The sequence below is a fragment of the Triticum aestivum genome, chromosome 1D, assembly GCF_018294505.1.
Source record: "Triticum aestivum cultivar Chinese Spring chromosome 1D, IWGSC CS RefSeq v2.1, whole genome shotgun sequence".
NCBI lineage: Eukaryota > Viridiplantae > Streptophyta > Magnoliopsida > Poales > Poaceae > Triticum > Triticum aestivum.
Genome location: NC_057796.1, coordinates 484,253,740 through 484,265,984, shown reverse-complemented (window position 1 = coordinate 484,265,984; position 12,245 = coordinate 484,253,740). Strand labels below are relative to the sequence as shown.

Here is a 12,245-nt window from a genome sequence, read left to right as displayed (position 1 = left end):
ATTTTAAAAATGTGAAAATAAGGAGTTTTTATGAGAAACGTATCTTTTTTATTCAAGTGATGAAGTCTTTCAGCTAATGCTCCAAGTTTCATTTTGATCATATGAGATTCTAAATGGAAATATGGCATCAAAACAGAGTAAATTAGTTAGTTGTAAATACAAATAAAATTAAGAAATAGTTAGATACATCATGCTTTTCCTTATCTAAAAGGTGGCACAGCAGTATCCCATGTGTATCAATATTAGTTTATTAAAAAAAATCAAAGAATACGTATCGAACTGTATCGAGCTAGTATCAAAGTATCAGGGCAGTATCCGTCATGCATTTTGAACTATCCGCGCAATGTAGCCTGCCAGTCCTCCCACGTCTTCTTTTCTTTTTGTAGAAAGTATGCTTGTATTCAAAACAGAAAATAATACAAAGTTCTTAACCTGTACAAGGACACCCTAACAGAATAACAAAGAGCACCCTAAAACAACCTAAAACACGAAGATGTTGTGTGTCATCATCTATGAACCTTGTGAGAACAACCCTGCAACATAAGAATCTGCACCCATAGGCAAGCAAGTCATCATCTTCAACCACAACATAATCATCGCCACGCTGGTCCTCCTTTTCTTTGCTCCGACGCTGAAAAGATAAGGACACACAAGTGCAGCCAACACACCTGCAACAACCTTCACCATATGTGGCTTTGAGTATCGCTAGATGTGCCCTTTCCATATGAAAGTGAACTAGGATCCGGTTTCGGCGCCGCGGCAGAGCCAATCGCCCGGGCGAATCATCCGGACCAAGCAGGACATCCCTCTAGCAGCAGTACAAAGAAGGAGGAAGAACAACATCAGAAAAATCATACCAACGATGAGGAAGAATAATCTCCATCTCCACGCAACCACATCCCTTCCGATGACCAACCCAACTAGTGTCGGTCGATCTCCAGACAACATAGCCCGCGACCTCAACGAGTTCCGGGGATCCCCCACCCCATTGGCTCCTAGACCAAGGCAAGAGCCCCATTTGACTGCAAACGGAGCCTAGGAAAACTTATTCAGACACGACGACATCGCGATTGCTTCAGCAACTCCCTCAACCCTAACCAAACTGAGAACACACCCGACCCACAGATCTGAGGTTCCCCCTCCCTCCCATCGCCAGAGCGGCCGACGAAGGGAGAGGGAACCAGCGGCGGCGTCGGGGGCATGCAAAGGGACCCGCTCGCCTCCTGTTTGCCTGGCTCGGGCCCTCGTCTCATGTACCAACTGCCTGATCCTCCCACATCTGCATGCGTGATCTTCCGTCGGTAGAGGGGGACATCAGGACATGCCATGGCTTTCTCTCTCGGAGTGACGAGGAGAGAGGACATCGTGGTGAGGCGCCGACAGCGGCGCCGGCAGGGACAGGTTGGGCACACCGACGAGAGCTGTCATGCGGGTCCGAATCTTGTGTGCACTCCTGATGCCCTGTTGGATAGGGCTGATGACTCGTCCACTTGCCAGTCATGATACCACACACCCAAAATTGCGGCTCTGCAGGTGGCCAATCAACTTTGACTCCTTTGGCGTACCCACTCGTACTCGTGGAAAAAGATATGACAAATGGTGCGTCGCCGTCGCCGTCGCCGCTCTGTCGTCGTGCCAAAAGAAAAACGAGCCAGTCCACCGGTCTCCCCCTGCGCGCTTCCACGGCGATGCTCCCCGGCGGCTACGCCGTCCTCGCCATGATCATCTCGGCCCACCTGCTGGCGCCGGCTGAGTCAGCCTCAATGGAGTGCGACGGCAACCCCCAAACGTCCAACAGCACCTTTCCCTCGACCCTGAAGCTGCTCGCCGCGGGACTCCCCGGCAACGCCTCCACCTCCCCAAACGGCTTCGCCACCGCCACCGTCGGCACGGCGCCCGGCCTGGTCTACGGCATGGCCCTCTGCCGGGGCGGCACGAACGCCTCGTCCTGCCGCGCGTGCGTGGCCAAGGCGTTCGGCGACGCGCAGGCAAGCTGCCCCGGCGACACGGGCGCCGCCATGTACGAGGACGGCTGCGTCCTGCGCTTCTCCGTCCAGCGGTTCCTCGACTTCCTCGGCGCGGACCAGTGGCAGGTCCGTGAGATCACTTTCTCCGTTGTCGCGGATCGGGCCAGCGTCGTGGTTTCGGCCGCCTGGTTCGGCGCCGCGCTCAGTGCGATCCTCACCGCCGTGGTCAACCACGCGGTGTCGTCGCCGTCTCCGGCGGCGAGCAGCAATTCGACAATCAGAAGCAAGTTCTTCGCCACGGGCGAGGTGGCCTTCAACCCCAGGATTTACGGCCTCGCGCAGTGCATGCCCAACCTGGCGCCGGCGCAGTGCGACGGCTGCCTCCGGAGACTCCAAGATGAGGCAACGCCCTACTTGGATGGCGGCACTAACCCCGGATGGATCGAGGCTGGTTCAGCGTGGTGCATCCTGAGGTACAGCGTGCGGCCCATCTACGACGGTCAGGCAATGCTCCAGCTTCCGGCGCCGCCACCGCCATCTCCTTCTGTCCCTCTCGAGCATGGAGCAGGTAGTAGCTAGTACTCCCTCCGTTCCAAAATAGATGACTCAACTTTGTACTAACTTTAGTAAAAGTTGGGTCATCTATTTTGAAACGGAGGGAGTAGTAGCTAGCTAGCACACTTTCAGTTCCCCTTCTTATCTGAACAAGTAAGGCATTTATCTTCTACTTTTATGATTTTATCATCATTCAGGAAACACAAGAACTGCAACAGGAATCTATGCAGGCATTGCTTCTTCTGTTGTCTTGTTATTGATTCTACTATCAGTTTTCGCTTTCATCCGCTTCAAGAGAAAAATTAAGACCGCTGAAGATGATAATCGTGAGTAGAACCCTGCATCTAGCATGTCATCTGTTCAACAGCCGGACTTTTGTTTACTGATAACATTTCTTGCTTTTCATATGACACTAGCATTCAAGAAAATGGCGAGAGCCTTGATCTTCGATTTGCCGGCACTGCAAGAGGCAACCGGAAACTTTTCAGCAGCAAATAAGCTTGGAGAAGGTGGTTATGGAATTGTATACAAGGTATGAAAACAAGCAAGAAAGCGAATGAAAAAGGAGTCGATGTATCGCTCATTCGGACTCGGCTCCCCTGACGTACTGCAGGGTGCAGTTGGGTCACTGACAGGTGGGCCAACTTGCTTTCGGGCCCACCTGTCAGTGGCCCAACTGCACCCTGCAGTACGTCAGAGGAGCCTCGTCCCGCTCATTCCGGCCTTGTCTAAAAAACAATTTGCATGTTTTAGGGAATACTGCCGGATGGGCAAGAAATAGCAGTGAAGAAGCTCTTGGGAGCAACAGAGCATGGTTTGCATCAGTTGCGCAATGAGGTGGTGCTATTGGCAGAGCTTCAGCACAAGAATCTTGTCAGATTACAGGGGTTTTGCTCGCATCGGGACGATACATTGCTTGTTTACGAATATATCAAGAATGGGAGCCTCGACAACTTTCTTTTCGGTATTTATTTTCCTCTCCATTCACTACTTGTATTTTATTGAAAAAAAATCACTACTGTAGTATTTCCAGCAAATAAGTTACACAACCAAGATTGATTCTCTGCTTTTTATTTTCTTTTAAACTTCTTCAGGCAAGTGAGTATTTTTATTTCGCTCCTTATTTATCTTTCGGGATCATCTAATGTAAGTTGAACATCATTCTTTTCGGCAACAGATACCAGTGAGGAAAATACTCTAAACTGGGAGCAACAGTACAACATCATTCTTGGAATTGCCAAGGGAATATTGTATCTTCACGAGGACTCGAGCCCAAGGATAATCCACAGGGACCTTAAAGCTAATAATATTCTTCTCGACGAGGAGATGGATCCTAAAATCGCAGACTTTGGATTGGCAAGGCTGCTACAAGAAGGTCACACTCATACTCAAACAACTAGAGCTGCCGGAACACTGTAAGTCAAATGCGTATAATGAAGTTTGCAAGAACAAAAAAATATACTTGTAATTATGAACTATTTCACTTCGTGAAGGTGCATTGCCAAGCCTAATTGCTCATCCTCTGCAGCGGTTATATGGCACCGGAGTACGCGGTACACGGAAGTGTGTCACCCAAGATCGATATTTTCAGTTTTGGTGTACTAGTCCTGGAAATTATAACCAGGAGAAGGAACTGCAGTTCGGATTATGGGGATACCGTGAATCTCATTAGTGATGTAAGTGCTGGATTTACTTTATTTTCATCAGTTTTTAGTGTCTTTGAACACTGTAACATTTATATTGTTGTATCTAAAAGCATCATCCATGTTAACCATCTACCAGGTGTGGAATTACTGGACAAAAGGAACAATATCACAAATGATGGACGAATCACTCAATGGATACCCTCGAAGCCAAGCGCTACGGTGCGTCCACATCGGGCTGCTGTGTGTCCAACCGGACCCTGATGACAGGCCTCAAATATCAACCGTCATTTTCATGTTAACAAGGGACACCATGGAGCTTCAGCCACCGGCACAGCCTGCATTCTTCTTTGGGACAGAATCACCATCTCCAGCTTCTCCACGAGATGGGCAACGCCGCTACATGCATGGCCGACCTGATTTATTACCGGAAGATGACGTATCTTGGAATGAGGTTACGATTACTGAGCCATATCCTAGGTGATATACGATCCGGACTCTTGGAGCGGCCATGTCATGTTTGTCATAATGGAGGCCAGTAGGCCGGATTAGGTTTACGTCTTCATTGCGAGTCTTGGAATCACGGCCTTAAGCCACTCGAGATGAATGATAGTACACTTATTTTTCAGTGCAGATGGATTGATTTCTTTGTTTGTCGCACGCCGGCGGTGTAGTGTCAGCATCATAATCAATGAAACTGTTGCTTTTGCATTAAACCTGCATAATCGACAATGGAATGCAACTAAATTTAAACATGTTACTTAGCATCGGGCTCACATATATTATTATAAAATTGTGTTATATCTTATATTGACCATTTTGATTGCTTTGCAGTTGTGAGCCAACAATAGATGTGTCTGTGCCAACATCTCATAATCTCATGCTCCCCTTTTGAATTAAACCTGCATAATCGACAATGGAATGCTACTAAATTTGTGCATCACCAATATCATGACGTTTGAGACTAACTTGCACTTAATGTTGGATGTTGTTCCATCACCCACCTAATCTTAAGCTATGCATTAAGAAATCAAACTTATATTTAAATTTACATGTAACAGATATTATTTGATTTATGAAATTCACAACTATATTTCAATTAGTTGTAGTTTTAGTGTTAATTTAAAAATTAAATTGGCGGTTTCATTCATAATCTTCTATTACCAATTGCTATCTAAATATGTCATGTATATAGTGCCATATTTCATGAAATAACCTATTGAATGTTATCTAATTCTTCAAGGATTTGTTTTTTCTAATTGCTCTTTATAATTAGGTTTTGATGTGTATCAGATATATTCCATGTTGGCTAAATTTTGTGTATTATCGACTCATTCTAGAATGTGTCTTTGTGTCATGATCTCATAGATTCATGATTCATTTTATTTTCTTTGCACATGGATAATCGAGAATGAAGATGTGATAAACTTTGTGCTAACACTAATATCATGGCTCTTGGAGAGTAACTTGCAACTAACTCAGGTGTTGTTCTAAAACCCATCTAATCTTAAGCTATGCATTAAGAACATTAAATTATATTTAGAGCATGTTCGGTAATCCACCAGCTCCACGAAATCTTGCACTCCGGCTCCTCGAAGCGATTTCCCACTCCTCCAACGATTGTGAGAGACAGGAAATTGTTTGTCTTGTTCACTCGGCTCTAGTTCATGAGATGGGCCAAACGCCCAATAATATGGTGTGTGGCCCATACCGAGGGGAGGTGGTAGGATAGAAGGTGACGAGCACGAGAGACAAAAATCTTTTTATTTACTTAGGTCTGAGTGTTTACTAGCGAAGGACAAAAATGGGGTCGTGGAGACCTTTGTTAGGGAGACCGAGGCCCCCTTTAGAGTGGTTTTAGCTCTCGAGAGGGCAACCACCGACGTTGAGAGGGCAGCCGCTGACATTGAGTCGGCAGCTTCTGCGGCCGAGAGGGCAGCCGTTGATGTTGAGTCGGCGGCTTCTGCGGCCGAAAGGGCAGTCATTAACACTGAGGCGGTGGCTGTTGCGGTCGAGAGGGCAGCCGCTAATGATGAGGCGGCGGCTGCTGCGGCCAAGAGAGCAGACGCTGGTGCTGAGGCGACGACTACTGCGGCCGAGAGAGTTCCTTAGGGGCTATGGTTTCTAATGATCTATTAGAGAAGTATGCCCTAGTACCGGTGGTCTATCCTAATACTGTTTAATTATGTAATGGTTATCTATGTATTGCATAAATATGCTCAGGGTTTACTTGTAGTCCGATGGGGCTCCCTGTGTGATTGACCGATGTTCTTGGAGGAAGGATCCCGACTGTTGTCGTGGGGTCGCTTTAGTTTCTTCTCAGTGTGCTAGACCTTGGTAATGCATTTGGGGAAGAAAGAGAAGCGACCATCATCGACGGTCGAAATACCAGTGGGAGAGTGTCCACCATATATACAACCATCTGAGAGACGAGAGTTGTGAGAGATGTTCTCGAAGGAAAGAAATCGACTTTTGATGTTGACGGTCGATCTGGGTGAGTTCGTCCTATGATACCTCGGTAACGCACGATGGGCTCACCAGCTCGACCATTACTGATAGTCGAAATACCAGTGAGAGAGTGTCCAACATATATATACAACACCTGAGAGATGAAAGTTGTAAAAAAATCTTCCCGAAGAAAAGAAATCGACTTTTGACGTTGACAGTCGATCTGGGTGAGTTCGTCCTGTCATACCTTGGTAACGCACGATGGGTTCACCAGCTCGACCATCACCGAGAATCGAAATACCAGTGAGAGAGTGTCCACCATATATGCAACCACTCGAGAGATGAGAGTTGTAAGAGTTGTTGAAGAGAGCCTGGACGGACTGGAAGTCAGCACACAGGTCATAATAAATTAGCTTTGTAGGTTTACGATGAATAGATTAGAAGTATTCTTTGATGTTTGTTATATTATTTTTTCATTGTGGTTTATAGTTTTGTAGTTGTCCTACTTGCAAGTCCATCCTCGACTCGCAACTGGGATCATAGTTTTGTTGTTGTCCTAGTTACAAGTCAACCCTCGACTCGCAACTGGGATCATAGTTTTGTTATTGTCCCAGTTGCAAGTTCACCCTCGACACGCAACTGGGCCTTGTAATTATTTTTGCCTCATTTGCAAGCCCACCCTCAACTCGCAACTAGACCCCGTAGTTGTTTTTGGCTCAGTTGCAAGCCCACCCTCAACTCGCAACTGGGCCCCTTTTTTTCGTTATCCATGTTGCAAGTCCACTCTTGACTCGCAATTGTGCATGTAGTTGTTTTTGTCCCAATTATGAGCTTTGCCAAGTCATGAGATTTTTCCAAATTTGTTATTTTTTAAAACTTGGCGAACTTTTTTGGTGCACTTTTTCTAAAATTCCTGAACTTTTTTCATGTTCACAAACTTTTTTCATATTACGAATATTTTCTAGTCGTGAACTTTATAAATTATGTTTTATTTTTATTTTTATGAACTCTTTCAAATTTATGTTTTTAAAGTCAATAGTCAATGTTTGGTGGACAACGGCCAAAGTTTTTTCTTAAAATTCATGATTTTTTTATAGTTTCGTTCAGTAGGAGGAGATGTTCCCGTCGACTACGAGTCATCTATGGCGACTTCATCAATCTCAAGATGTTATGCCGACTCAGTATGTCAAAGGTGCTCATAGGGGGTAGTGTGTGCGTGCATGTGTTCATAAAGATGGGTGTATGCTTGTATACGTGAGCGGCTTCAATTGTAGAATGTTCAAAAAAGCAAAAAAAAATTGTTGCTCGTTGATTAATAGATGAGTGAGAGATGTAGGGTGTTGATTACTAGAGGATGTAATTAGCTATGTGATGTAGCACGCTCGTTGATTATATGAAGCTAGCTGCTAGGTCTAGGACTAGAAGTGAGCGAGTGCGTGTACATTTGTTTCTGAGAATAACGGTGCACGTGTGAATGTGTTGAAAAGAATAAACACGTAATTCGGCCGCCCCGCTAGCCGCTCCGCTTGGGCCATCCTTTGTTGGCAGGAGGCCACAACCGCTCGCCTCTGCCTCCAGTGTCAGTAAGCCATGTACGAGAATTGGATCGAAGGAAAAACAAACAAACAAATAAGAGAACGACGTGGTGGGCTAGTCCAGCGCTGACCTTTTGCGGATGTCGTCGTATTAGATGTGAGGTATTATAGAGAGATCGAATCATGTAGCAATTGTACATGAAATCATAGAGAGATCGAATGCTTTTATTAGTTGTAATTTTGCCCATGAGTTTAGGAGCTTGAATTTTGAGGCTCACAATCTTGCTAGGCATGCACTTTCGCTCGGGTTAGGCCACCGTGTCTGGTTAGGCATCCCCGGAGATTTGAATTTTATCCTGTAAATGTTATGACAATGTAAATAAAGTCCGGCGAGGAAGTCTCAAAAATAAGATGTGAGATATTATCTTATATCTAGATATGACATAGTCAGACCCTTTATTAAAATGGAGCAAGCCAAAGCCATGACAGTTTACAGCGTTGACGCCATGCCAGAGTAGCTAAGCCAGAAATTTCTAAAAAAACCCTGAAACTGGCCACGCAGGGCTAAGGGAACAAAAAGGCAACGTTCTCAAAGGACCAAGCCAAACTAACATTTGAAAACTAGACTTTGTTGACAGCACAGGATAATCCGTAGGATTATTGCTTAATCTCGTAGGTAGCAAAGCTTTGCCTTGGCTAGTTTCTTCACCTCAGGCCGTTGACGGCAGCACGCAGTTGCCGATCTCTGTAAAGAGTGGAACAAAATCACCATGAACAAACCAAAACGTTCATTTTCTTTTCTTGAAAGTTGAAACAAAGAATGACGAATTCAGAAGTGAACTTACTTGGTGCCTGCCCGACAATGGTACCGGCGCCGGCGAAGTCGCACGTTCCGGTGGCCCTGCCACGCAGCTGGTAATAGCTGTTGAAAGCGAAGGACGCATGCGCGACCTTGGTGTCGGGGTCGAAGCACCGTGCTCCGGGCTGGATGTCTGTGCAGTTCGCGCCACCGGGGCCGCAGGCGTAGTCCAGCGCCGCCTGCAGCCGCGTGTCGCCCACCGCCGCGTTCGCCACGCACCAGCTCGGGCTCGGGTCGCACGCACCTGATGGTGCCTGGTTGACAATGGTGCCGGCGCCGCTGAAGTCGCAGGCGCTTCTATCCCGGCCGTTCTTCTGGTAATAGTCGTTGAAGGCGTAGGACGCGTGCGCGAGCTTGGTGTCGGGCTCGAAGCAGGGCTGGCCTGGCTGGATGGCGCTGCAGTCTGCCCTCTTGCCATCCCTGTTGTCGCACGCGAAGTCCAGCGCCGCCTGCAATGCCGCATCCCCGACCGCCGCATTCGCCACGCAATAGCTTGCCTGCAAGGGCCCGCCGCTGGTGCCGCCATGGACGAAGTCGATCGGGTTCGGGTACACCGGTTGCTGGTTCGGGTAGAACAGCCCGAAGTCCTGGTCATCTTCGGGCTTGCTGTTCTCGTTGAATAGGGCGAAGATGTACACGTTCAGATCGGCGTTGGGACGGTGCGGGGTGCCGCGGACGGCGCTGGCGGCGAGCGGGCTGTGTCCGTTTGCGGCGGCGGTGCCAGAGTTACCCTGCAGTACTTGGCGTGTGAGACCAGCCATGAAATCTTGGGCGTTTTGTGGGGTTCCTACGCCACCGTGGCCTTTGTTTGGGTGTCCTTCCTCCCCATGGTGCACGTCTGGGCTTCCACCTCCTGCCGTGAGCTTCCTCATCCCCCCAACGTGCATGCTGGAGGACGGGAGCTTCTCCATCGCATAGTAGACTGCGTCGAGCTGGGCGTCGAAGAGGCTAAAGTACATTTGTCCGCTACCAGTGTCAAGCACGCCACTATTGGGGCGGAACAAGAGGTAGTTAATGGACATGCCTGGGGTAGCCAGGTACGCGAGGTACGGGTAGAAGTTCACCATGAGGTACGACCCCGTCTGTTGCAAGAAGTCGACCATGGGGCTCATCACCGACAGCGCGATGTCGTCCCGGAACGTGCCCGCGGACGGCGGGAACGACGGATTTAGCGCGTCGAACGCGATGGGCGTCGTCACCTTGATGGCGTCCGCCAGGCCAAGTTTAGCCAACGCCGCCTGCACGTTCTTCATGGCCGGGACGAGCTGGGAGTTTAGTTGGCTAGCCTCTTTGAACACCTCGTTCCCGATCGTCACGCCATTGATGAGCGTGGCCGGGTAGTAGGCCTTCACGTTGCTTTGCACCCACTGGAGCGCGAAATTATTTTGGTCGGCCGCCGCGAGCGGCAGCTCCTCGTTGGTCAGCTCCACCATCACCTTGATATTGGTGTTGGCCAGCGAGCGCAGCACCGTCGGGTCGGTGTCGTAGATCCTCACCATGGTGATGCCGTTTTTCTTTAGCAGTTGCACCACGGACGCCGGGTCCGGCAGGTCAGTGGCCACCCTCCCGTAGCACACGCCCACCTCGCCACCCTCTGATGCATGCAGTAGCAACAAACGTCAGTCACACTATTACGAAACTACACCTGCACATCTCCAAAACGTCTCCGCGATCACCTGCAGGGGAGAAGAAGAGGAGCGGCAATGCAGTGCCGAGAAGGACGACGAGGAGGCGGGTCATCAGGGCCATGCTCTTCATAGTGTGCGGAGTGGAGTGAGCTAGGGTATAGAGGAGACAACGATCGGGCTGATGAGTTGTGAATGATCGTAGGCAGGCTGGAATTTATAGTCGGCGCCAACGCTAACATGGAGATAGATTCTTTTTGGACAAAGAACATGGAGATAGATGTTACCACATTATATTTCTCTTCGTGCAAGACGATACGACAAGCAAAATTGGGATTACTAGTGAGGCTGATCGCAGCATGCATACATGTATGCCGGCCGTGCCTAACTTGGACTTTGACTGGTCGAGTCACGGACGACTTGATACACTGAAGAGACATGCATACTTGGGCCGGCACACCCACAACCTTTGCCCCTAAATCCAAAAGACAAAATGATCACTAGGTTCATTACCTGGTATTTGTAATCTTCCTTTGGATGTTGTGATGATTGAATAAAGAAACTATGCCACTCGAAAAAACCAAAAACTGGTGGCAGTATCCCGGGGCCCTTTCTCTTGTCTTCTACGTCTGATGCTCGCCGGCAGGCCTATGACTCATGGTTGTGCCTGTACATGCCTGGATAAAACGCAGACAGGGCAATTTCACTGTTTTGACCCATTTTTTCAACTTAATCATGATCTAATCCTATGTGTAAAAGTTTTTCAAATCTGACCCTTTTTCTATTGTCATTATTTTTGTCAGTAGGGTAGCACATCCTATCGTCAAAGTCTTTGGCGGTAGGACTTACTTACACGGTCACGCCCATTTGGTATGAAAAATACCCTACCACTATGGTCTTTGGCGGTAGGGACGTGCATGCAGTTATAATAAGTGCTTGCATGCAATAAAACAAAGAAGAAGACCCTACCGCCATACACTATAGCAATAGGGTAACACATCCTATCGCCATAGACTATGGCGGTAAGGTCTTTTTTGCAAAATGATGTGACGGCACAGGTAAGTGCTACCGCCAAAAACAATGACAGTAGAAAAAGGGTCAGATTCGAAATAATTTTGTACATAAAGTCTGATTATGCTAAACTAACGGAAAATGATCAAAACTGTGAATTTGCCCATGCAGAGAACCCCATGCTCTTGCTTCCTACAGCTACTTTCCAGCAAGGAAAAGACTAGGGAAGACGCCGGTCAATGCAGTGCCTATCACTGCTTGAGGTAGGGGTGGTTCATTTCTATGATTGACAAGACATTGTTGTCTTGTATAGAAAACGTCGCTTTTGCAATATCTCGTCTCATTCATGTAGGAGCAGTTTGTCCTGTATAAAAATCGTCATTTGCAATTTTCTTTCCCATGAATCAAGTTGCCCCGTTGTAATTTTGTACTCTCTTTCGTAATATAAGAGTGTTTTTGACACTACTTTAGTGTAAAAGAATGCTTTTATATTATAGGACGGAAGGAGTAGTATACTAGTGTCTAATTCACGCCTAGGCGCGCCTCTGTGAGACATGTGATGGATCACACGCTAAAATGTACTCCTTCTGTTTCTAAAAATA

General features: G+C 47.6%; 2 protein-coding genes across 3 annotated transcripts; one reads left to right on the top strand and one right to left on the bottom strand.

Moving 5' to 3' along the window:
• The first annotated feature begins 1,563 nt into the window (after window positions 1-1,563).
• On the top strand, window positions 1,564-4,812 carry LOC123183281 (putative receptor-like protein kinase At4g00960). The gene is made up of 7 exons (XM_044596056.1): window positions 1,564-2,535; window positions 2,720-2,848; window positions 2,939-3,054; window positions 3,276-3,486; window positions 3,700-3,937; window positions 4,051-4,198; window positions 4,305-4,812. Exons 1-7 carry the CDS (start codon window positions 1,590-1,592, stop codon window positions 4,647-4,649), a joined length of 2,133 nt encoding a protein of 710 aa, XP_044451991.1. The 5' UTR covers window positions 1,564-1,589; the 3' UTR covers window positions 4,650-4,812.
• Window positions 4,813-8,608: 3,796 nt separating this feature from the next.
• Window positions 8,609-10,808, bottom strand: LOC123183283 (glucan endo-1,3-beta-glucosidase 13-like). Of its 2 annotated transcripts, XM_044596059.1 has the most exons (3): window positions 10,684-10,808; window positions 8,994-10,601; window positions 8,609-8,893 (listed from the first exon to the last, which is right to left on the bottom strand). In XM_044596059.1, exons 1-3 carry the CDS (start codon window positions 10,763-10,765, stop codon window positions 8,859-8,861), a joined length of 1,725 nt encoding a protein of 574 aa, XP_044451994.1. In that variant the 5' UTR covers window positions 10,766-10,808; the 3' UTR covers window positions 8,609-8,858. The 2 variants fall into 2 exon arrangements, with proteins under 2 accessions (XP_044451994.1, XP_044451993.1); XM_044596058.1 differs by lacking the exon at window positions 8,609-8,893 and having other exon boundaries at window positions 8,914-10,601.
• Window positions 10,809-12,245: the final 1,437 nt, after the last annotated feature.

Coding starts and splice junctions, on each gene's coding strand:
- LOC123183283 (XM_044596058.1), bottom strand. CDS start 10,765: ATGAAGAGCATGGCCCTGATGACCCGCCTCCTCGTCGTCCTTCTCGGC. Junction 10,602..10,683: donor CCTCTTCTTCTCCCCTGCAG/GTGATCGCGGAG, acceptor TGCATGCATCAG/AGGGTGGCGAGGTGGGCGTG.
- LOC123183281 (XM_044596056.1), top strand. CDS start 1,590: ATGACAAATGGTGCGTCGCCGTCGCCGTCGCCGCTCTGTCGTCGTGCC. Junction 2,849..2,938: donor GACCGCTGAAGATGATAATC/GTGAGTAGAACC, acceptor ATATGACACTAG/CATTCAAGAAAATGGCGAGA. Junction 3,055..3,275: donor GTTATGGAATTGTATACAAG/GTATGAAAACAA, acceptor TGCATGTTTTAG/GGAATACTGCCGGATGGGCA.